Below are 25925 nucleotides of genomic sequence, written 5' to 3' on the forward strand. Positions count from 1 at the left end.
TTCTTATTTTTAATTTATTTACTGTACAGCACTTTGGTCCTGTACAGGTTGCTTAAAGTGCTTTATAAATAAAGCTGGATTGGATTGGACTCTAATGACAATAATGCATATTCATCTCTAAAGAGCAGACAAAAAAGCTTCAATAATTTGAATGACTAAATTTTAAAAAGGAATCATGAAGTAACTGAAGATTAATTTAACATGGAATGAAATACTTTTAAATGGTTACAGAACAAGATTTCTCTATAAACGGCAGAAAAATGTATAATGGAAAAGGCAGCAGAAGTCTAAAATTTCAGACAAGCATCAAGACAAAATGTCGTTTTGAAAAAAAAAACCCCGCCTAGAATCCAGATAAGAGTGCTGCATGAGTAAATAACCCAAAATACATCTGCAAATCTGCCTCTCTTAAAATATACATGCATGTCAGTTAGACTCTGTAATTTCATATCAGCAATTAGAACACACTGTTCTAGCCAAGACTATCCATCAGCTAGCCTTGGTAACCACAAAAGCACGAGATGCACTCCTTGCAGGCTCTTCACACCCTCACATCTACCAACCAACGCTGCCTGAGGACCATCAGTCAGAACTCCATAAAATAAACAAATGCTTAGATAAATGTTATGCACTCAAATCTTATACATCTTTGTTGATGCATTTTAAACTAGAACTTATTTTGTATTTTTTTTTTTAACTCCTTGATTTATGAAGCCCAGATTTCCGTCAGATGTGAAAAGGGTCAGGAATGATCCAACCTCCTAATGCTTTGTAAATCTTCAGTAATCATGCTCATCAACAGTTTACTGGTGGTTTTTTTTTTTTACATACGAAACAGATTTGTTGGCTTTTTGGGGAAATAATGACAGGGCCCATGTATATATATCTGGCAAGATAATCACAATAATAATTTATCTTAAAAGCTTTTTGAGCTTAATCATGTTTGGTCAACGTCCCCTTCTGTTAAAAACCATAAAAAGTTAAGAAATGCTTAGGAGTTAAATGAGCCAAACACATAAAAAAACATTTGTTCAATTAATCATGCTGCCATTAAACAGTTATCTATTATTTAAAAAGCTATACTACTGTGCAATGAGTGTGATACCAGAACTGTAGGGATTTATTTCAAAGAACTGCCAGTCTTAATGTTCTTAAACACCTCCTGCTTATGAATATGAAAGGACAAAATGTGTTATTTTTGCTCTGGTTCCAGGAGACGCTGCAACTCTATTTGAAGTCTGTAAGTAAATGAAATAATGTGAACACGCTGAATTTTCTAGGCACTGCTGTGCAGGCATATTTTAAAAGGTGGATACTTTAGAAGCTGACAATCTGCTCACCTCCTGGAGCTGAAGAAAACGACCCTCCAGAACTGTGAATGCATTGCCTTTGTCAGCCAGCTGTTTCTGCAGTTTGATCATCTCCACATTGTCCTTAACGGTTGACCTGCAGAGATCAGAACAGCATCAGGTAAAACTGAACGCTTGATCGTCACGTCCAGCCTGGGCAGAGCAGCCATTAAGTCATTCTTTTCCTGGGCTGCTGGCGTTGCTGATATACATGTTCAATTCTCTTACAAAAATGTTAGTAGCCCTGAGAAAATAAGCCACGAATCTGGAAAACACTTTAAAAAAAAAAAAAAAAAAAAACTTCTATTTTAAAAAGTTCTACTATAAACAAAAATGTTTTTACAATAATGGTTTGACAAAATGAAGGATTTAAAAATAAACTATGGCTATAGACCCAGTTAAGGGGGGAAAAAAAGCATCCATGAATATTTAAAACTTTATTTGTATGAATATTCGACCACAACGTCAAACTAACTAACAATATATGACCACCGGCTACCCCATCTGATTGCCACCGAGAACTATTATTTCAGCCATAAATGAAAACAAACAACTGCCACAAAAAAAATTACAGAGAATAAACAATTTTTGATAAAAACCACATATGCAATGAAACGTACTTCTACTGAAAGTAGATAGGATATTGAACGAGGGGAGAAACTTCTTGAGAACCAGGGAAAAAGGCCGCTAATCGGCATTCAGTTCAGATATCAGGCTTCCAAACCACAGAACATCTGTATGCCAGCTGAGCGTCAAGCCTTTCCATCGACATGCTTTCGGATATCAAAAGACCAGAGGATGCTTTGGCACTAACCGGATGGTTGTCCTTTCGCAGAAGACAAATAAGCACGAAAACCCGGGAAGGCATCCAAGAGCTGCATTTGGCACGACGCTGAAAATGGGATCTTGGCTCCCCAACATGTCATCAACAAGCATTAAAAAAGCTGTGGCGAGTTAAGATGGCGGCACCGTCAAGACCAGCCCCGTTGGAGTGCTGAGCGCTAAACGCAGCCTTGCGCTTTTATTAATTTGGCTCGGTGCTGCAGAAAAGCACAATGCTATTTGTGAAACCACTCGATGACATTAGAGTAATTTAAGATTGCTCCGCTGCAGAAGAGTGAAGTCGTGCGAAGCATTATCGTGCGAGGTGTGTGGTACCGAAGTGAAGCCATAGCCATGTTTGACAGTGTAGCGATATTTTAACTTCACTATGTTCTAAGGGACCATAAAGGCAGACTGTGGAAAACATTATTTAACGGCCCTTGTTCACTTTAGGAAAGGCAGTTTACCCTGGTAGGCCAGGAACAGTTTTACTGACACATTCTCCACTCGGCACCATTAGTGCTATAGGGTTCAGTGGGATTCACTCTCATCTTTAGCACGAATGGGACTGAAAATAATCCAAACATTCATAAGAACCACCACACAACCAATTAAGCGCTACTCAGCACCACTGTTTGGATAGGACAGGGCTTTCAGTATGCTGAAACTGTAAGTGCTGTCGTGCACATTGTGACTCCACATGATAAAACACAACAAAGGTTTATCCAGAGGGAAATTGTTGAAATTGTATATAAATACAGTGGCATGTATATGACATGACATCAACGAAGTAAGACCTGTCCATCCAACTAACACCATTAGTGGATCTACACTGGCTGTGCAATGAAGGAATGAAAAAAATGTTTGCCTAGGAAGTCAATGAAAGACTCATATGAAACACTCAACTTCAAAGTGTTTGCAGCTGATGATTGTGATTTGTACATTTTAAACAATCTGCGTTTACAGTTATCGTTCACTGGCCCCATTTAAACTTTATTAATGCTACACCTTGGGGATAATTGGGAGGAGCGGTAAGAAAAACAGCCCATAAACACTTGCGGCACACAGACTGCGGAGGAGGTCAGGTGGTGCCGTCATGCTCTTTTCTGTCAGCATATGTGTTGTATAAAGTAAACGTCAGCATGTGCATTAAACTGGTCATTTCCTTCCTGAGATGGGGGGGCGGGTTCCCTGCAGTAACAGCGCCGCAGGAACGTGCAGATGTGGGGCGTGGCCACATTCAGTGGGCGTGGCCAATTACCTCTGCTCATTGGCCTGCAGCTCTCTGAGGAGTTGCAGCTGCTCCTCGGATTCCCTCTCCTTCCTCCTCAGCTGTTCCCTCAGCATCTCAGCGCAGCGGTCCATCTCCTCCATGTGTGCCTTCTGAGACTCGATCTCGCTCTCCCTGCCGCCACACGTAGCACATGAATAGGACGATATCACTCCCTACATTCTCGGCTCCGGATTTCCAGGCAGGAATACTGACAGCGTATGCTTGACATGGTATAAATAAATCAAATGAACAGAATGACTGCTGAATGTAGCATCAACTTGAGCATCCTTCTATATATGCAATCTAAAGGAAACTCAAAAATATTCCACACCTGCTTGTAAGGAAATAAAGAAGCAACAGGCCAATAAATATCAATAAATATTCATGGAGCATCGCATTATGGAACGTATTAAGGGTACACACAGATTACGGATCTCGGCCCTGGCGTCATCCAGCAGACTATGGCCGTATCGTGGAAGCAGATTCTGGGTCGCTTTAACATTCATATCCACAGTCCGATGGCCTGGGAACAAAAACAAATAATGCACATATATGCAACTGGAACTGCTCCACTAATGGATGCAAAAAATAAAAAAGTCTTCTGATCAGATTTTGGGACCTAGACAGAAAATCTTTTATTAGGAATCAGCAGGTAAAGCACATTGACTGAAGAGTGTAAAACAAATACTATTGAAAAACACTTCAGATTCAACCTCAATGATTTTTCTACCCAGAAATGTCACTATTACATTTTTTTTTTAAATAAGGCATATTTTTACTAGTTTTGCCAGCCTATTCCTTGTTATTTCTTCCAAAAGCCGCACTGAAATTATCCATTGAAATGCAACAATTTTTCAGCATTCTTCAGCTACAAGATTGGTCAGCTTCACCCTCAATTTTCTCAAAAAAAAAAAAAAAAATCTAAATTAGGTACTAAAATAAACCTTGAAAAACAAAGTTCATAGTAAATTCCCAGAATCAAACTGAAGTGAAGCCAGCATGGAAATGAACGTGAGGTCCTCATCCATCAGGTCAGGGGGTACCCAACAGCAAAATCTCAAAAACCATTAAATATAATGAATTTTTCTGTCTTCGTTTGGTATCAAAACTAACATGGGCCAATTTTCTTTTTTTACCTAGCTAGTATCAATTTTTTTCTAAATGTGTATCAAAGGAAGGTCAGATGTCCTTTTATTTTCTTCTATGTTCTATATTCGTTCATTTCTCTTACCGACAAGAAGCTTTAAGTCTAACCTTTGAAGGTTATTTTGTTAAACTGAGTAAAATCATTGACACCTGCCAAAAGAAAGCATGATAAATGGAATTTCAGGTACGGCCCTTAAAAATAAATCAAGTTCCCTTTACACTGGCATCATAAATAATATACACGCAGTGGGCATTTTATTAGGTACACCTGCTCGTTAACGCAAACGGCCCGATCCTGCAAACAGAGAATCATGTGGCTGCAACTGAATACATACAGCAAGCAGATGGGGTCAAAAGGGTCAGTAACTGTTTGGCTAAGAATTAGAACAGCTAAGACTCTTAATCTAAGTGATTTTGGATGTGTTGTGACTGCTGGTGCCAGATGTAGTGGTTCCAGCATCTCAGAAACATCTGCCCTCCCGAGATTTTCACATACTAGTGTCTTGAGTTTACATAGAATGGCGTGAAGAGTTAAAAAAAAAACAACAACAAATCCATCCAACCCAAAAGCATTTTCATTGCTGCGAGTGGTCAGATGGGAATTGACAGACCTGCTGAATCTAATAGGAAGGGCACAGGTGTCAAAATAACAATAGGGATGTGCAAAAAGGCTACTCCGAATGAGTCATTCATTAGACCTTACAGCGGTTCTAAGTGCATCATACTCAGTACTAGCTAGGTGTACTTAATGAAGTGGCATAAGATCACATTGAATAGGACAGAATCTACATTTCATAAGTTTTAAGCTTCAACTGCAAAAAATTATTTTAATGAAGACAAAACAAAACATGGGGAAAATATACACATTTAAGAACAACTACACTGTGTGGATTTCATAGAGGAGAAAAATCTCCCAACTGACTGTTGGTGGGACGCACCTCTGCTGGGGGGCCGCAGCCCCGTGTTAATGCGAGGCTGGACGTGCCCGTACAGGACGTGTCGGCGGCCTGGGCCCTGCTGCTGCTGCTGCTGCTGCTTGGCAGTGATGAGGCGCTGCTTCAGGCCCTCGTTTTGCCTCATGAGCTCCCGCGCCTTCTCCTGGAGCTCCTCCACCATCTCCTCCATCTCCACGTCCCGGGCGACTGGACGAGGGCCCTGGACCGCCTGCCCCTCCCGCTTCCTGTCCTTCACCAGCCGGACCAGTTTGGTTGCCATCCTGCCCGGCGGGAGGGGGCAGAAGGAAAGGAGCGAGCGTGGGAGGTAGGGGGGGAAAGTTAAAAGTTGGAAAGTAAAAAAAAAAATCTGGAAGTTCCTTTCAAAGGGGACACACTATGAAGGCCGCAGTGTGAGTCTTGAACAATAAATTTCAGGTTTTGATACAACTAACATGGCTTGCGAGAAGCTCTTTGATGTTAATTGAAACCACTGGGCAGCAATCTGCTTTGCAGCACTGACAAATAACAGCTTCCTATGGCCTGCCGCTGAGGAGAGCGCACAGGGGAAACACACACTCACTCCATATGCTTGTTCAGCTCCGTTACAGCAATAGTAATATTTTATACTATACCCTATAGAATTGTAAAATAGCTCCAGTCCAGAGTACAGCTGTGAGTATAGTGAGTATAGCAGAGAGGAAAAAAATAATAATACAAGGCAGTTGATAACTGCACATAAAAAATAACACCATGGTCACAACACGATGTAAAGAAAATGCAACCCAACAGATCTTGCTCAGCAAATTCGAGTTCACGCTAAAGGAGGTAAACGACCAAAGAACTGCTCTTATATACAGTAAACGGGCTGTGATTTATTTGTGTAATGAAATTCAAAATGGTATTCTGGCACTGGGGTCTCTGCACCTGAATACTGCCAGGCTTTACACATGCTGATTACAACACAGAGCGCCTGCTTTCTTCAGCCGCTCCAGTGTCATCAGGAACGTGGGTCTGAATGTGTAATATGTGAGGAGCCGGGCCACCGCTGCCGCAGCCAGAAGCTGCAGCATGCATACAGAGCGCTCCCGACAGCTGGAGGCGAGGAAACACTGGCCCATTTAAAGGGCGCGTGATCTAACGCGCGGCAAGCGGCAGGTACCGCCGGCCAACTTTGCATTTCGCGGCGCACTTTGGTTCGTCCGCCTCGCTCTCCAGTTCACTTTTCTGACTACACCGAGTCTGATCATACATGGAGCATCTTTGCCAAAAAAGTTGCCCCGATGAGTAAAAAAAAATTTAAAAAAACACACTAGACAATAACGATGCTGGTAAATGCCGGTAAAGGTGGAGTAGAAAACACTGGGGTGACAAAATGGCAAAGTTATTTTGCGCAAAATAACAGCCACATGATAAGCGAAAAAGAAAATTACATGAAAAATAAAAATGCCACATTTTCTCACATAATTTGTGAGAAACTAAGTAAACAAAGAACGGATCACAACTGGTGTCAAAGCATGTATGAGAAAGTGACCCGAACCTCCTGATCTTGTCCTCCTGCTTGTGGATGTGCTGTTTGAGGAGGAGGCTCTCCTCATGGAGGCGCAAGTAACGGTCCTCAAGCTCCTCGCGGTTGATCCGAGAAATCCCTGCCGGGAGAGGGGCCTGCCGTGGTCGGCCATTTGGCACTGCCAACGAATCTGCCGACAGGAAGTCAGTATCTTAGTGATCACAGAAGCCGCTGGGCATCAGAGAGCAGCCCTCAGCCTCCATTAACCCAGGTAAAGGTCTCGCTGTAGACTGAGAGCAATCTCTCTGCACTTATAATGAAATCACCACAGCTTTATTTGCCAACATAAGCTTTTAAAGCAAAAATGCACCAAAACAGTAGCAGCTTATTAACTCTGTTCACTGGCCCGCGCTACACAGCCTACCTAACAGAAAAACTTAGAAAAATAGTTTCCACTGTCTTTACTTCCAAAAACCCTTTACAACAATGAGTCTGCATTCCTATATAACACTTGCATCTGGGCTTACTTTAGAAATTCACCCCTCAACTGAAAAAGTAGGAAACTGAGGAAATGTAGGTTATAAATACAAAATCAAAAGAGACCCATTTATGGCAACAGGATGCCAAAGACAAAGAAATCTTTGAAAATAATCCCCCTCGAAAAAACTTTTACAAGACAGGTGAAAAGCACATGTGTCTTCAATCACAGTGTGTGGGTTCATTTGGGTCAGTTCTACCATAAAAAAGAGATGGCAAAAGGGAACAAATGAAGATATTGATCAAAGGCCGTAGCGGTAATAAATAGCAGGTGTTTCGAACCTTGCAGTCCCCCAACTGCAGTGTGGCTGAAGCTTATATCTTTCACAGGCATGTCTCCTGCTGTTTCATCAGCCATAGTCGACATGGCTCAATCTGAAAAGAATGATTAACATAGCACATTTTACCACTGACCTGCAGACTGAGCAGCAAAAATGTGTCCTGATATAAGCCTACAAAAGTTTTAGGGTAAAAAGTAACTCAATACACATATATGACCAGATATCACGTAAGCACATACTTTTGCAATAGCCGGACATATCTCAAATAAACTGACAAGTGATCTGCTTGAGAACAACCGTGCTAGTATATATGTCTATATAATACAATACCACTACAGACGTTTACTGATCATTTTAAACCAGGAATAAACTGTATTAAGAAAACATTAATGTAAATTACAAATGATGCTTAATCATATAAACAATTCCATATCTCTCCACTATGTTTACGATGAACAAAGCAGGTAATCACATTTTTCTGTTAGACTGTAATTTTAAGTACAGTAAGCAGAACTTGTAACATGAAGGACTCTATTATATTCAATAAAAATGTTTGTGAGAAAACACATTGTCTGTGACTTTACTCTGTCACACATTATGGTTACAACTGTTGCAGGTAACTTTGCAAATAGCTCGATATCACAGATACCTAAATACAATGTGAGGGTTGAGGTAAACCATCCATGTTTTTGTGCTACAGCTCATGTTGATTTGTGAAGTTTACGACAGAGTACCCACCTAAGATTATGCCATTTACGTGGACTGTCCCCCAGTATCTGAGGTTTATCGTGGTCTGAAAAAAAACAATATATTGTGCAACAGTTACTTTTTCATTGTTCCTTCATGCTCTGAGGCGTATAATAAGCATATTTTTTATTGCTCTATCATCCCTTGATACATGATATTTTTTCATTGCTCTATCATCAACATAATCCCTTTCATTTGAGAGTACAGTGCTGTACATGACTATATAATAATGTACAATGTACTTTATTATTACTGTATTTAATGTTGGTAATATTTTACTGTGTGTATGGGGTCCATGGATGGTTTGCTATCAGCCGCGGACATGAGTGGACTATTGTACAGCAGGAAGGTGAAGTTACCATGTTTTACAGCACAGTCCCACTTTCACCCTATATTATAATCATCTTGAATAACATAACATCCTGCCCAGGGAGGATTTCTCTTCCATAGACCAATACAGTGTCCACAGGTGTTATGGCTACCAGGTGATGTTTAGGTATGACCCTTAAAAACTGCAGGTCTCGTGGTTTTCTGCAAGACCTGGAGTGCATAAACCTCTTTTCACCTTCAAAGAATAACCTGCAGGCCAGGAGGTACTTCACAAGGCTCCTGCACTGTAGACAGATGTACCATTGGAAATGCAACCAAGGAAAATGGAATATATGCTTGTTTGATTACATCCATCCATCCATCCATCCATGGGGCAGTGGGTGGTTCAGTCTCTTTGCCTATGATCGAAAAGTCGTCGGTTTCAGCCCCGGCCTCATATCAAATACTTACATCTAGGTTGGTGACTTAAGCAAAGCCCAACACCCCCCAAAATGTTTCCAGGCTGCCCGATAAATGGCTTGCCCCTGCGCTGGGACCCCAAGCTTCCCTCTCAACTGTGTGTATATGTATGTGTGTGTCCCAAATGAGAGCAAGAAGGGATATGTGGAAGAAACACGTTCCAGAGTACCTGCACTGGTACTTCTGTGAATGACAAAGGACATATTTTAGTGATGTATAAGTGTGAACAGTGCAACATCAAACTCAAAACCTGGGCTCAGTGGGCTAAGCCTCTGTGCCTGTGATCAGAAGGCTGCTGGTTCGAGCCCAGCTTCAGCACATCTGTGGGTCCTTGAGCAAGACCCTTAACCCCCAACTCCCTGGGTGCTGCTATGGGTGACTGCCCTTCGTGATCAGCTTGCTCTCATCTACAGAGAGCAAGTTGGGGGAGGCATAAAGAGAATTTCCTATGGGCATTAATAAGATTATCGACTGTAATGACTAACCTGTGGAGGGAAAAAATGAATACGAAAAACAGTAGCCATGTATCACAAAACTATCTATAAATATGTGCCTAGACATTAATGAAAGAGTATACTGTATACATAAGCATACCATTGTACATATATCACTGTACTATCTATACAGTTCCATAAGGCAGTGAGAGGCAAGCAAATTAAATAAAATGATACTTTATTGATCCCCGTGGGGAAATCCTCTTTTCACCTACCCCATCTTGCTCTCTAAATTTGTATCAATTAGTTTAATTTTACACTTATGATCTTAAGGACAATGTACTTACAACCCTCAAAAAGTTTTATAATACTAATAATAGCATAATTTCCGTCTGTTCATTAGTCCTTGTCCGAAAATATTCTCTATTTCTGAATGAAACGAACAGCTACACAGCTGACTTTGCAACAAAAAAGCCATAAAATCGAAATTATATTATCTATGACAATATGTACACGCTGATTTTGTATATAACTTCATAGCCCACTGAATAAACACCCATAGTTTACATAAATATACCGTAGGCGCCAAACAAAACAATATAAAACTATTTAAAATAAGGCTGCATAATAACAATCATGCTGTTTATTCCATTGACACTCAAGTTGAAGTTAAGTATATTTAAGACGAAAAAAATACCTGGGGCTATATCTGTGCTAAGTGATAAAATGCTAAGCTACCAAGGAGCTGGCCGCTAATTTACAAATCCGCTTAACTAACTAACTACTCGCCTTACTGGTGTGCAACACGCAAGTTCGTTAACTAGCATGTTATTTAGCTAGTACTGATATTGCAGTAAGCATCGTAGGGCAGTAGTTACATGATTCATTCTCCATAATGTTTATCTACAGGCATGGTAACACAATATTAAAACTAATACTAAACATGCATGTAAAAATATTTCTCTCAACATACTATGTTCTCCATGCGGCCACTTAGCAAACTCTACCCATCTTACCTTTTCACAAACACACCAATTCACTCCACAGCGACTGTTGCTAACAAACAACTAGCCAATTTTCCGTTTGGAAAACCACTTCCCGGACAGAGCATTATGGGAAGTGTAGTTTTACACCGCTCTTCTTGTGTGCGTTAATCCTTTCGCGGATTTCGGCGGGACGTACACCCTGCATGTTTTGCACCGTGCTGGGGAAAGCTGCGCTACGTGATTGATTGACTAGTGTATATGGATTTGCAGACCGAGACCCAACTGTAGTTTCAAACGAAAAACTACTCGTCCCATGATAACCTGTCGTGAAATCGAGGCAATGTAACTCCAGGAACATGAAAAGGTCGGATAGCAGTGAGAGGGAGAAGAAAAGAAAGGTAGCTATTGTTATTGCTTTTAACATAGAAGGCTGCTTGGCATTTTTTGCAGATGTGGGTTTAAACTGATCGGTAATTAGGTAATAGGTCAATCTAGGCAGTTAGAGGAACAATGAATGAATAATTCCAAATGTAGGTAAATGTAGCTAGCTAGCTAATCCCTTGTTCATGCGCCCCCCAAAATAAATAACGGTTTTTGTAGTTCTTGTGTAATTAATGACATTTCACTTTCATTAAAGTATTTGTCAGGCAGTTTTCAAAATAATGAACGTTCCAGTATGAGCTTGTAAGTGTTGGGATCAGTAATGTAAGCAAAATACTGTATACTTCCCCCCTGTCGTTTTAACGCTTTGTAGAATATAACCATTATTACTAGGGGGTTTTAGGGGTCAGTGTAACGTAAATTAGGAGGTCTAAAGTGCAGGTTAAATATGTTGTCCTGCTATTCATGAGCATCCGCTGTAAGAGACCGCGTAACCCACTCGCGCTCGCGCACTCGCTGCGTCCTATACGAGCAGCGGCGTTAGGTGACAGTGATGCTGAGGCACGTATGTCTCACTTACATGGTGTAGTTCCGCGCCTATTGCGTTCAGAGGGCAAAGCATCATGCATGCTCGCCTTAACTGTTTTCATTCACGGATCTAGTCAACATATTTGTGTGAATTGTTTTCTTCCCCAATTTGACTGTGTAGGTAATGGCTAACTATTTATTCATATGTTTTTTTAAAGTACCGAAAGACACCTTAGCTGGAGATTTTGCAGTAGTGTTGATAAATTATACGGTACCTCTCTGCTACTAAAACACAGTATTAAATTCATTCAGTAGTCGAGTGTGTTGGGTGGATTTCAAGGTCATTAAATATGTTAGAGTCCAATTTTTTTTCCCGTTTGGGGTCAAGATTAGTCTAGGGATTTTTCTTGGAAGGGGATTCATGTTTCAGTTCAAAAATGAATTGCCTCTGCCTGGAAAGTCGTGGAGGCACTGATTGTTATTCAATTAAGTGACACTACCTACAGTTTGTTGCTTAGGAGTGACAGTATGGTGCCTTCCTTGTGACAGAAGTCAGGTCTGAAAACTAGTCTGTAAATTTATGCAAACTTCAAATGTTGTTTCTTATCATTTAATTCATGAAAATAAATGGGAATGAAGCCTTAAACAGGACAGGTTAAAATATCTTTATTCCTGTTACCAGAAGCCATATTCTGTAAAGTGTATGTTTTCCCTTCTTCCTGATTTTGATAGCTGTCTGAAGTTTAATTTCTTAGTACACATTAAAATGGTTTGTGTTCCCCTCGGTAATTCGGTTAAATTAACGGTCAGAGAGGCTGGGTCTGATTGACTGCTTTTATATGGGTTGCCAGTTAATCAGCTTCCCATAAAATTTCCCTATCCCTCGAATAAGTATGAACGTAAGAATTTATGAGAACTAATGCACTCATACTGTCCACTGTGTCAGAGTGGTGTTTGGCTAGAGCTGCAGTCTATTTTGGTGGGATCAGCCGGTCATTTGGTCCCCGATATTCAGTTTGTTTTAGTTACAATATAGGGAGTTGCCACTATTTATGGGTCAATAACTGTGGAAATACTAATGGCTATTGACATAAAACACACTTAGGGTTTCATACTTGCAACATATGGGTCATGGGTAGAAAATTTACACCAGCGGCCTGAAAAGAATGGTAGCCTGCTCTCGACTTAATCAGACCCCTGCTGTTTCAAAACCAGCAGGAAAAATACTGCTGCTGCTGATAGTGTTGCCATTACACTAATAGCCCTGGCAAATGAAAAGGAACATTGACATAGTGCTTTATTGTCAGGGGGAGCAATTTTTTTTGCTGTATTAGTACTAGCCAGAGCAGCAAGTATTGATCAGCCCATCGTGCTGCTAATCCTTTATAAAATTGCTTATCACAAAGGAAGTGTCAGTTTCATCTGAAACTGGTGCCCTGGAGCTTCTCATGACCTGTTCAGAGAGGCCTGCTGGGCTCGTTGTACCAGTGAGATGTAAGGCCATGTGAAGATGGTATCTAGAAGTTGTTTTTTAGTCATCTAGATTGTAGATCTTCTCCTTGTTTGTATCCCGTGTTACATTCCTTGAATGCAGATTTGTTTAATTAAGATATCCATGGTGATTTGTGTCTGTAACTTTAACGCCCTGCCTTATGTTTCAGGTTTTATCTTCTGCAATTGAGCTCTGGTACAAATAAGTCTGTCAGATTTCCATGTCGATTATCTGCTTGGCCCCGACTGACCATTAATAACGAGTCTTACTTACATTTGGCAAAGAGACCTGCTATTTTTTCCTTGGTCTTTTATCCTCCCTGCCTTCAGCTAATAAAATAATTCACCGTAACTGAAACATTTATCTTTTACTCCCATAATTACCATTTCTTTGGTTGGAAAGATAAATAGATCGCCCTTCAGTGGGTTGTAACGGGTGAAACTAGGTATTGATCTAGATATTAGGTCATTTCTTTGCATGTTTCTGTCAATACCACATCAGAATTGTGGTTGCCTTTACAAATAGATGTGTTTTTGTTCTTGAATGTCAGTGCCATGCGAGCGTGAAAAATTAATCGATAAATTAATATGATGTTTTTAGTAATATTTTAAATGATGAAGCTTATGGATATGGGAAATAACTCACTGTTTTTGTCTCATCCTTTCTCTACAATTATTTGTCTGCACACCGCCTATATGCAGTGACAGAGTTAGCAGTACATGTGATTACCTTATAACTCCTCTGAAAGGTTAGTACACTGTTTATATCAATTTGTTTTTCATTTGACGAAGTGCACTTCATAAAATGTAATAAATATGATAATATGCAAAATGGCTACCGCTCGCAGTGTTTGGATTATTCTATAATAGGGGCTATTTTTCTTACCATAATATTGGATTCCATCATTTTATGTGGATGAAATATGGTGTAATATTATTGAAAAGCATAAAATAGGTCTATTTTATTCATAATCTTGTCTGTCTGAATGGATTACTCACCAGTGTCAATTTCGAAGCATTCAGTCTCACCTGGCCACTTGTTCTGTGGGATTGGGCCTCTCTTAAAGTTGTTTACAGTACATGAAAGGCTGAGTATGATCATTTTCTTACTGGAATTACTGATTATTCTCCATTTGAACAAATAATTAAAGTAGAAAGCTTAGAATAAAGTTTTTCAGTGGTGGGTTTCAATGGGCCAGATGTCATCTGTCCCAGAACTGTGTCACATTAGGAACAGGGGTGCTGCATGTGTTACTACCACTCAAGTAACTAATTGTAAGGAGCTAGGATAATATTTACTTTATTAAAGTGTAAGATTTTTGGGAGCAGTCAACTTAATGTGAAAACAGGCTAATCATGGATATTAATGAGTGCCCTGATCTCTTTAGACATTTTGTATGTTTTAAAAGGTCGTATAAAAGATCAAAGATAGAGGTCTTTCTATAATAGCCTGTTAGTTAATTACTCTATCCATTAAGTCACACAGCAGCTGTTTTTGCTACAGTTGTTTTTTGATATTTGCGATTGTGTTTCTTTGTCATTTTTTTGTGGGTTGACTCACCTTTCCACTAAAAGGAAACAACCGGTATCTGGTTCTATTTAAAAGCCAAAAGGCTTCATTCATGAAACCCGCAGGAGGGATTTTCACAAGACCCTTTAACTATTTCTTGTTAATTTGTAGATCGTACACTTTCCAATAAATAGATGTAATGAAAGCTAGCGATTAGCATGCTACCCATGAGAGCGCTGGGGAGGTTTTCGTTTCCCTCTTTCTCATAACGATATGTCACTCTCTGACAGGTGGAGTGTGCAACTCAGCTCCTGAAGCCTTATAGCAATCCTGCAAGCTTGGGCTCATATATGCTAATTAATGTGCTTCATTAACTGTTGCTGTGAAAACTTGTTAATCCCTCTGTATCCTACTGTATGTTAATTAAATTGTAAATTAGATGTAAATATCTTTGTTTTTTTGTAAAGTGACATTCTGACCTCTTGGAAACAAATACAGAAAGCCTCCTGTATTTCTCTGACATTTTTCAGTTTGTACTGGACAGAGGCTAACCTTGAATTATTTGTTGGTGCTTTTTTTCTTGAGGGAACTTCAATGTCTTTTCCTCTTGTTTTTTTACCGGGGGCATCTGAGCTGTGCTTCATAAGCTTAAACTTTGCATGCATTTGTGATGTGAGACGGAAAGGGAGCCTGATTTACGGCCGACAGCTCGAGTGGCACGCTGTCAGCTTTTGCTATTCATGAATTGGCAATGGTCTCATTTAGGACCCGGAGATATCTGCCTGGCTGGGCAGAATGGGTGCACTTTGCATGTTCTTCAGGAGACAACGGCTCCTCGTTCACTGGTGCATGACAGTTGCCTTTCATCGCTGTCTTCTCAGTGTTTAACCTTTGACCCAGTACCCCTCCCCCCCCACTCGGTCACTGCACACCACTCTGGGGGGGGCGGGGGGGGGGGACAGCGAGCTGAATGACGGGCTTCAGCCTGCCGCATGCTTGTCATTATTTGACTGTTGGGGGTAGCTCGTCGCTGGGTGTCTTCACCATTTCCAGCCTTTTATTCAGCAGTCTGTACTTCCAGTGCTGTCAACCTGCATGATCAGAAGTGCATAAAAATGTCCCTGACTGAATTGTCCCTGACTTCTTGTCTTTGCTTCTTCTTCCCATCATAATATAAGCAGATTTATCTCCTCCCCACCATGCTTCTTGTCTCCCGTTTGGTTTATTTTGATGAGTTTCACTGGGGCCAGCGGGTCAGATCTTGTTGCCGGGGTGAGAACTTGAACTGCTGTCTCTAGTGTGCACGCATGTGAGCGAGCGAGCGTGTGGGGCTGGCTGCTGTCTGGACTGCGGCGAGGCCCGGGGGTCAGCCATCAGCCGGCATGTCGATTGCTGCCTGGTACTGCAATGTTGGGCCAGCACGGGGTCAACGTTTGTCAACTGTTGATGCGGAGGCAGTGCAGAAATATGGATGCTGGGAAGATGTGGTGGGTTTGCTGCTACGATGCGAGTTCCTGGCAGCTAAAGAAGCCACTTGGTTTACAGGTTGTAGGGACACCTGGATTTTTATGTTGATTTTACAAATTCCTGGCAGCAGCTCTGTGGTTTTGGTCATGTTGCATTAATGTATGTGGGATTGAAGAAGGCATTTTGCACCTTGACATTGTAGACAGACCGTTTTTAATGATTGGATCAGGTCCAGAACTTGGAGCTGCAGCATCACATTCTCCTTCCTCACAGATGTTGTGACATGCATGCAGGGATGCATCAGTCTTGTGTTCACTCCAAGCGTATCAATGAAAGGCCTCAGTACCAACACCAAGCCTCCTTGAGGCTGAAACTGTTACAGTTTGGGCAAGGGAGCCACACCCATCATGTGTTCAGAGCTCTGGGTTACAATGGCATCACAAGTTGCCCAATGGTTCAGAGGTGCTGGTTAGTGAGTTAAAGAGACAGGGGAAATTACTTAAGTAGAAACCATGGACAATGGACCCTAAGCTCAAATAATACATTGACACTTACATATTTAGCAGACTTTGTCCAAAGTGACATACAAGTGAGGCAAATAGTGCGTCGCAAACAAAAATGCTATAAAGAATCAAGTAGGCATAAGTACAGCTAGACTGAACTTCCAGTGAAGGTCCAGGTATAAGTGTAAACTCTTGGAGCAGGAGCTACACAACTTCCAACAAAGCAAGAACTTAATAAGACTAAAGGACCAGAAATGCAACATAAGAACATTCAACGAATGTAACAAGGCATCAGGCTAGTAGAGAAATTCATGGAACAGATGATATTTGAGGTGTTTCTTGAAGTTAGAGGGGGAGTCTGATTACTGGATGTGGTTCGGCAACTCATTCTAGTTAACTGTGACACTTCTCATGTGGTGGAGGGAGCTCCAAGTGGCATTGATTTGTTGACCGATGGGGGTGAGATGGGACATAGGCTTCGAGGAGCCTTTTGAAGGAGATGGGTGTCTGTTCATTGATGGACCTGTAAGGCAGCACCAAGGACATGACGTGAGCACCAATAGGGAGCCAGTGAAGTGAGACAAGGAGGGACGTGACATGAGAGCGTTTAGGTTGAATGAGTATCAGTCGTGCTGTCACATTTTGAACAGGTGGAGATTTCAGGTCCAGAGAGTACAAATCCAGACCAAGATTTTGTTTCAACCAACCAGTTGACTATAAAGAGTCACAGTCACAGAGTGCTCAACTGGTTGGTTGAAACAAAATCTTTGTCTGGATTTGTACTTTTGAAACATGAAATATTTTAAATCAATACAGCACAAAGATCTCACAATACAGTAAGGCTTGGTGGTTTTTCAAACATAAGGATATGCTGAATTTATATTGTTATCTAACTTTTGGGCATCTCATTACACATATTTTAATATTTTTTCTGCTTACCAAATTGTGGGCATAAGTAAGGGTGCGTATAATACCGAAAAGCCGGCGTCCAGACCTTTACACCCGTCATCTACAGCCCTGATGATCACTGCGTATGTGCCATATAATTGCGATGTGATATCGTGCAGCCCTACTCTTACAGAAGAAACGAGTAGGAAGCAGAATGAGGGGATGCTGGGTCAGACACATGGTACCTCACTTTCCATTAAGTTCCTTTAATGCCAGTTTGTGTTGAATTGTGTTACGCTCGTGCTCAGCTGGATTTATCTTAAGAAGATGACCCGTGAAACAGACCCGTCTTTTTTACTGGGTTACGCAGGCTACGTCTGCAGTAATACTTAATTTCTTATTACGGATGTTTCCGAAAGATCTGCATCCGCACTACCGTTATCACTAGTGTTGAAAAAACCTTATGCATTCACACTGCTCCGTGTAAAAGGCCAATGACGTAGTTATGAGTGGTTGTTAATGTACACATTTCTTACATCTTTCATTTGCTCACATAACCAAAGCTTTTTATAATGTATTTATTTTTTGTTTGTTGTAGCTCGAACACATCGTGTTACCAGCACGTTTTTTTTTGTCCAAATCTTTTTTTTTTATAATTCTAGAACTGGCGAAATATATAGTTTAAATCATTTACTTTGAAAAATAATAAGGTTAAGCTGTTATAAAGGCTTGACTGTTGATTAATCTCACACAAAATCATGTGTTGAAAGTAAATGCACGTATTGTATTTAGTAAAAACAAAATATCACAGTGCTGCAGCATCACAAACACAAAGCTGTACATAAAAGGAACCATCACACAGGAATCCACCAACACAGGGATCCAGAAATTTAGTCACTAACGTCTCACTCTCTTCCCCTCAGTATCAGTGCACTCTAATGTTCGATGGCTGGATGTCTTTATCTTAAGAGCTGCATTTAAACTTGGCTCAGGTACAGTCTCGTTTTGAGCTTCGCAGTAGTTGTAAACAGCGTACTACGTACACAAAACACGATTCAGCCGCACAAGTAAGCAAAACAACATATGTCAGGTAGCGAAGGTCCTATGCATCCGCCATGTTCACATGTGGCTTACTTCTGCGAGAACAAAGGGGAAACATTCTTCAGTCCCATGAAAAATAACGGATTAGAAAAAGATACCGAAATGAAGAGTGCTAATCAGGAAAGGGTCACGAGCTAAGTAGGACGATCACTCGGAGATCACTGTGGTAGGCGTAACAAAATTCTTACGTTTAATGAGAGTCCGTACTAATATGTTTACAGAAAGGTGAAACTCTTCTGCGTTTCTGGGAAGAAAAGATCTGTAGTCGTGCGAACGGAAGGCTAAATAAGAACAAAAATTGCATTACTAAATGGAAAAAAAGCAATAGTGCAAACGGACCCGCAGAGTGACACCCAGAGGGCTTCGAGGGAGTTTGGCCTATTTGTAAATCATTCTCCTGTTCCCGGATGACAATGGGGATTAGCGTGGAGGTGGGCCGTGGTGCTGTGACGGAGTTAATGCCCTCTTATCAGCGTCTGCAGGGTGCTGCCGAATCCTTTGCTTTGACTTTCAATTACAAAGGGGATCATTAACTCCGGCTGTGTGAACGTAATAACACTGCTGTAATGGAAGTGAAAGCACTGACACAGACTCTTTAGTCTAGTCTCAGTTCTTGCTTTTTTAATATATTCAGTTATTATTATCATTAATTTGTGTTAATTATTTTCCCCTGGTCTGTGTTTGCCAGCGCTAGCGTTTATTGTTTGTGCTGGGAATAAATCAAAATTAATCAAACTACATTATGTTTTTGTAAGTGGCGCTTTGGAAAATGACCTGTCCATGTTTCTTTTTTTGAGAATTGACTTCACTGCTGATTAGATGGTTCTGCCGTCTGGCCTGTGGTGAAATGACTGTCTGCCTTGTAGCCGCAGCCTCCGGCGGTGAGTCAGAGCAGCCATGGACGGTGTGAGGGACGATGGGGCACCAGTTTCTCAGCAAACTGATACAGTTCCTACCATATTGCAGTTCAAGCCCAGGACATACTTTCTGATGGACTTTTTAGATGCAATCGAAGAGGAAAGTGAGCAGGGGAAAAGTGTGATTAGAATGTTTTGATGATTATTTACAGTTGAGTAACCCAGTAAACACCAAGGGAGCCTTGATGCATTGTTTTCTGTTTGGTGCCAGATGGCTGTATGTCTGCACCATAACTCTTTAAACGGATTAATGTATAGGGGACGTAACATTTAAAACATTGAATCTTTCAGTCATTTTAGATGCATGTGTTTATGCGTGAGGGAACGTTAGTGTGACCTGGATGAAGCAGAGTTTACATGTCGCGGCTCTTCCGTGTAGCGGCGCAGGAGCCCCTGAGTGAAAGGATGTCTCACGCTCTTACTTTTGTTCAGCGCAACGTTGATTTGTGGCTTTCCTACCCAAGCTTAAAATGGACGTGTCCCAACTACCGGTCATGCTGTATTACATAGGTTAGATGAAGTAATTATTTCTAGGCCACTGACTACAAGCAAGATTAATAGTTTTTGAAACGGCTGTAATGGAAGGCCGACCCAACTCGGCTCGGACATTATTCTTGGTGTCACTGGGACACTCATCTTGCTCACCTCTGGGCAGCGGTGGCCAGTGATTTATGTTTGTTCTGTTAGCTACACTCATTCATGGATGGGGGTCCTGTGGAGGGGTGGGGGGGGGAGATAAGGGATACAGGGTCGTGGTAAATGAGGGCAGTGGGGCCAGGGGGATGTGCCTGTTGGAGACATCAAAGTTTTTAACAGCAGTACTAAAATGTGTCTGTCTACTGACTGTAATTTAAAAAAATAAAAAAGAAGTTACATTATAAATGGGTTTAATGTTTGTCCACAAGCTAAATAATGCTTCACTTCACAAGTCAGATTTATAGCAGTAATCATTGCCTTAATCATGAATTCTTTACTGCTATTGACTTTCTTCTAAAATTAAAATATGGATTGGCTGGTTTCTAAAGCAATTGTATGTTCAAATACTTAATCATCACTAATGAAGAGTTGTATAGGCAAATCTGGTTCTTAATAATTTGCCCGTGTAAAGTTTAACAAACGCTACAGTAAAATGTGAACACGTGGCCCTAAACACGTTCACGTTTAATCCCATGAGCGTGAAAACAGTTACAAAGTTATGAAACATGTCACAGCCAATAAATCATCGCTACCCCATTAGATACAACTTCACCACTATCCGCAGATTAGTGCATTTTATGACGCTAAGAGAGGAACCCAATAAAGGAGTCTGGTGCTTAGCTAGCCCTTCTCTCCGGTTTAATTACAGGCTTTAATGACGGCAGCACCTTGCACACTGTAGTGCAGCTCTTATGCAGGGAGAGGCTGCAGCACAGCAGACTTCAGTGTGTGCGTGCGTGCATGTGTGTTCGTCTCAGTTAGCGATTTGGCTAATCTATTCAGCTGCGGCTCATTTACTTAATGGTAAACAAACTCTGCCTGCCCCATCAGCTCGACTTCGACATTATCGCCGGATTCCAGTTCACGGATGCCGCAGAGCATCCCTCGCGCCTGCTGAAGGCTTGTGAAGCGTGTTATCGTCTCCACGGCAACATCATAGTGATACCCTCGGTCGGCCGGAAGTGGGAGCAGACTCTGCGTAGGGTTTGTAGTTGCGGTCGGACGCCATCCTCGGACAGTGAAGCTCCCGTCACCATTGCTGTTGGTTACCGTGGCCGCACCTGTGCATTTGCTGCAGCAACTACTCCGCATATGTCTTGGGCTTTCTTATACATGTCGTGTCCTCAGGAGACACTGTCCCCCATCAGCATCCCTGTCCTTCCTGTCAAGACCCCCTTGTCGGGACCTTTGCACACTGGCGTACGCAAACATGGGCTCTGGCAGAAGCTGATCTGGCCCCGTGCTGGAGGATAGAGAGAGAGTGTGGTCTCGGAGCTGTCACTAGGGGGCATCGCTGTATCGTTTCCGTCTGATCCGGGGTGATCTACAGGTGTCGGGGGTCTTTGTTTTTCTTCTCTGTAGGGCACGGAGTAATATATTCACCCCCGTCTCAGGCAGCCATTAAATGGCGCCCAACATGCCCTCCTACGACTCCCTCCTGCTAACCATACTGATCCAGTGTAATAATTAGCAGTATTGAGCGCTAACGGGGGGCCCTTAGCGGACCCTGCTGTTCATCCCAGGGTGCCCCAGTACGTGACCGAGTGCCAGAACCGGGCCTTGTGCACCAAAACCACTGTTTATTTTGGCTTCACATTAACCGTGCTTTTAATGCATGCTCGCTGGATGTCACAGACAGTTGCATTTTCAAATCAACCTGCTGTCATGGGCTCACAGACCTCGTCACTGTTAATCTTTCACCGCTTAGGCTGCTGAGAGCCCTGAGAAGAGGATTCACTTATTTCACTAGTAGTTTTATTTTCTTTAAAGTGACTGAAGGGGCTGATTTTGGATCCACAAACATCTCATTATAGGAGTTGATCTATAAGAAATTATGTGCTTTATCTCACCAGTTATGTTTATCAGTCCCTTTAACTGTTAAGAGATGTTTATAATTCAGAGTATAATTAGTATTAGCCATTTTTATATTTAATAAAAATTGCACCATGTTCACATAACATGCTGTATGTCCCTATTGTATCATCCAGAACTAGCTGATCGAGGCCAGTCATGTAACATAACTGACTGAAATTAGCATGAGGCACTGTTGATTTCATGAAATCCTACAACGAAATAAGAACAACAATAATAATACCACTACTAATAATAATAACAATAATCTATACAACGGCATTAAAATTTTCTCTAAAATGAGATTCATATGTAAAAATGTTAGCAGTCAGAAATCAGTGAGTTAAATGAAAAAGCAAAAAGATAATATAAATAAAACAGTAAGACAAACAAAGCACAAAAATAAATGACTATTAATGTATGACTATTCATGAGGGAATGAATGGGCTGATTGAATAGTTTGGGACAGAATTGCTAGAATAAAACAAGGGGATGGATTATGGCAACGTGGACCGTGAATTCAAGGCAGTTGGGCTTCTCAGTTGCGTTTCTGCTGAAGTAAGATGGAGCTGAGGCTGAAATATGAGAGACATATTAAGGAGCGTGCCAGTGGTGGTCTCAGGTCAGCTAGCAGGAGGTTATGTCGAGGAGGAGCTCATCCATTTCAGGCAGTACTTCACCAGAACTGCCTTTTTCTCTCAATGTGGCTTTTAGGACACCAATGACCCTCCAAAGCGAAATCCCACGAGGATGTGAAATAAGAGGACTGTCAGAATTAAGCACTCATAAATGCCAGAGTGGAAAATGGCAAAGGGAAGTGGAACCACAAACAGTGCAGGAGGCTGCTTTTGTTACCCCATTGTTTGGTGCTCAGAGAGGTGGAGGGGAACATATGCCCCCACATGTCGCTGAAACAGTATCCGAAGCAGCGCGTCTGACTGTTTAAACAGGCTGAACAAAGTTGAAATAGGCTACTGAGGTGCTGGAGGCGGAGCCTGGGCAGGTGCCCTGGGGGAATCGGCTCTGAGGACACTGCGTCCCCCCAGCTCCGCACTTAGCAGGAGGGTATTGAGTCAGACTGGGCTGAAGGTATAGGCCTGCATTCATCCCTGCCCCCCCCCCCTCCATTCTGTCTCCTTCTCTCCCTCCCTCTCTGTCTTGCTGGTGAGGGCTTTATATAGCTCTGACATCTCCCTGACTACACCTCGGGGCAGTTGCTTTGCTGTAGAACACGCCGTCGCCTGTTCTAATCACTTCCATCTTAATCAATGCACAAATCAGGCGGATTCACCGTGTGCCGAGAGTCTGCATCCCAGTGGCTCACACTTCACATTTCACATGCCATTTAAATTGAAGCCCCGGTTTGGGGCGGCTGAAGGACTGCCTGCTTCCTGACAGCACCATGAATATAAAAAAAAAAACGCCTGAAGACACTGAGCTACACTTTCACCGGTCTTGTCATAGTTAACCTGTCAGTACCGTTTTACTCTCCGTGGTTTTATTCCCACGCGGTTACTGCTGATTGGGGAAACGTTTTTATTTACAGCACATAGACACACACAACGCACACAGACCGGATGAATGAGCAAGGTGGAGAGGAGACTGCTGTGGGTTTATGGATCATTGTTGAAGTAAATAATGACTTATCATTTTAGCAGCTCAGGTAACATGGCACATATGAGAATTTCCCTGAAGGGACCCTGACCACAGATGCGGTACAGAGCTGACTGTAAAAGACAGGCCACATTGCATGGAAAGATGGATGGATAGACAGTCGTATGAATGATGCCAGCCTCTCCTAACCTGCCACTAAGTGATATGAACAATGTTTCCTTCTAGACTGCAACAACAATTAGCGGACCTTTAACTCGCCATGGTTCGCCTTCCGGAGAGACTGCAGGCAGGCGGCCATTTTTCACATTCGGCCCCGGTTGTTTTTAACTGAAGGGAACTCGTTAGCGGCTGATGAGCGCCGGGCCCGCTGTGTGTGCGCGCCTGTGTGTGGGAGCGCATGGAGGCCGGAGGGACACCGCTGATTTATGGACCAGTCTGACCGTGCTTTTAGCCTGTCGCGGGAAAGCCAAGCTCTGCCTGGCCTGGCACTTAGAAATAAAAAGCCAGTTTAATATTAATGCTCGCTGTATCACAGGCTGGTTAATAGTCACTCACAAGTAGCTGAGAATTTCTGTTCCTTTTTTAATGCAGTCAGTAGTTAAAACGTGCCGTGGTACAGATGGGTGAGTTTGTGCGTGGATATTAATTCTCACATCCTGAATTACAGCACCTTGCTGAGAGTCTAGATATGCACCAGGTGTGGGATTAGGCATCGCCGACACCAGCTCAGAGTCTGTGTTATTAACAGCAATGTGTTAATGAGGCTTCAGGTTAGAACCTGTAACACTCATACAGAAAGTGTTAATTTTTTTAACCTATCTATCACTTTTGTCCTAAGCAACTCGTACTAGAGGGAAGGGTTGTCAACTATCTGTCAACGCTAGGTTTCAAACCCATGACCTTTGCATTGTTACGTCATGCTCTACTTTTTGAGGTACAGCAGCAGGTTATAGTAATTAGAAATCAGGTTGGAAGAGAATGAGGTCATGGTGATTCATGATGTCATATTTTAGGGACAATACGGTATTCTGGTAGCTCCCTGCTTCCCCAGCCATTCCGTTTGAAGAGGCTGAAGGGATCGGCCATGGCACATACGTGCTGTTTGGTCTCATGGTGCCGTTAGCTGCTGGGAGTCATGCTCTGTGCATGCTGGAGCCCCAGAACATTATGCTGAGCTGTTTGCTCAGGTGCGAGTGCCTGCCAGCCCGCCCCCCCAGCCCCACACCTCTGTCAGCTAGGTAGGCATTCCCAGGGCCCCTTGACATCCATCGGCCAAATCTGGCGACTATGAGCCAAACAGGGCACCACGGAAGCGGTTCTGATGGCCCGACTGCTCGTCCTGAGGCCATCTAATGTTTTATAGGCTACTTGTCAAAATGTTTGACTTGGTTTCAGGGTCATGTGAGCAGGCCGGTTCTGAGACTGCTCTCACACCACTATGCACGGTTTACTGTATAAACAGGGGGCTCTGTCATTTATCCGCCACGGGGATGGTAAATCTGGCCATCTGAGTGTTTGCTGAGGAGTTCCCAGAGCCACTCACTGGAGGCCTGGGTCTGGCCGCTAGGCTCCTGGCCCTTGAAAGGCTTCCGAGGGCACATCCAGCAGTCTCGTACCCAGTCAGTGCCTCGTCTACCTTACATGCCCCTTGAACCCCTGTGCAGCACTTCGTCAGGCTGACCCTGAACCTGAGGCATATAAAAAAGCTTTAATTTCTTACTAGTTCAAGGCCAGACACTGACTTCCACAACAGAGGCTATTAGACCTCTTTTAAATTAATTTTTATACTGATAGTCAGGCCTTTACAGAAGAAGATTAAATTTATTTGCCCACTGGTCAATGCAAATATAAAAGTTTATCAAGTAGCATTATAAAGTAGTTTTGGGGGGAAAAAATGTGTACTATTTCATGGCTTGTACCTATGATCCTGCGCATAGAGAGCGGGTGGACATTGGCTGTTTGTTTTTTTTTCAGTAGTTTCAGTAGTTTGGGGCTTATAAGCCTGAGCTCTTTTTGCATCATTGTTCTTTTTTTCAAAGGCTTACTGTTCCGCTGTCCCTACAGAGCCCATCTGTCGCTGATCGTGGGGGTGCGCTGCCTTTTACCTTTTTAGCAGAGTTTGCGCGCCGCTGGCTGCATTTGACATGTGCGTGGCAGCTCTGCGGTGTGCGC

The 25925-nt window shown here is 42.3% G+C and overlaps 2 protein-coding genes across 5 annotated transcripts in view; one reads left to right on the top strand and one right to left on the bottom strand.

The window, feature by feature from the left end:
* The window catches only part of rpgrip1l (RPGRIP1 like), a 38847-nt gene extending 27926 nt beyond the window's left edge, over positions 1-10921 (bottom strand). For 2 of the 3 annotated variants that reach the window (XM_048972440.1, XM_048972441.1), the window contains exons 1-8: positions 10837-10921; positions 8589-8643; positions 7852-7944; positions 7063-7222; positions 5529-5806; positions 3868-3967; positions 3433-3576; positions 1341-1446 (exon numbers count right to left, since the gene is read on the bottom strand). In XM_048972440.1, the coding sequence (XP_048828397.1) occupies positions 1341-1446; positions 3433-3576; positions 3868-3967; positions 5529-5806; positions 7063-7222; positions 7852-7936 (873 nt within the window). In that variant the 5' untranslated portion in view covers positions 7937-7944; positions 8589-8643; positions 10837-10921. Of the gene's footprint in view, positions 1-1340; positions 1447-1969; positions 2143-3432; positions 3577-3867; positions 3968-5528; positions 5807-7062; positions 7223-7851; positions 7945-8588; positions 8644-10836 lie in introns of those variants that run through there. The other variant, XM_048972442.1, reaches the window with a different exon arrangement.
* A 78-nt stretch (positions 10922-10999) lies between these two features.
* Positions 11000-25925, top strand: part of fto (FTO alpha-ketoglutarate dependent dioxygenase) — an 89540-nt gene continuing 74614 nt past the window's right edge. For both annotated transcript variants that reach the window (XM_048972444.1, XM_048972443.1), the window contains exon 1: positions 11000-11204. In XM_048972444.1, coding sequence (XP_048828401.1) covers positions 11163-11204 — 42 coding nt within the window. In that variant the 5' untranslated portion in view covers positions 11000-11162. The remainder of the gene's footprint in view (positions 11205-25925) is intronic.

Source organism: Brienomyrus brachyistius, chromosome 13, assembly GCF_023856365.1.
Source record: "Brienomyrus brachyistius isolate T26 chromosome 13, BBRACH_0.4, whole genome shotgun sequence".
Taxonomy (NCBI): Eukaryota; Metazoa; Chordata; class Actinopteri; order Osteoglossiformes; family Mormyridae; genus Brienomyrus; species Brienomyrus brachyistius.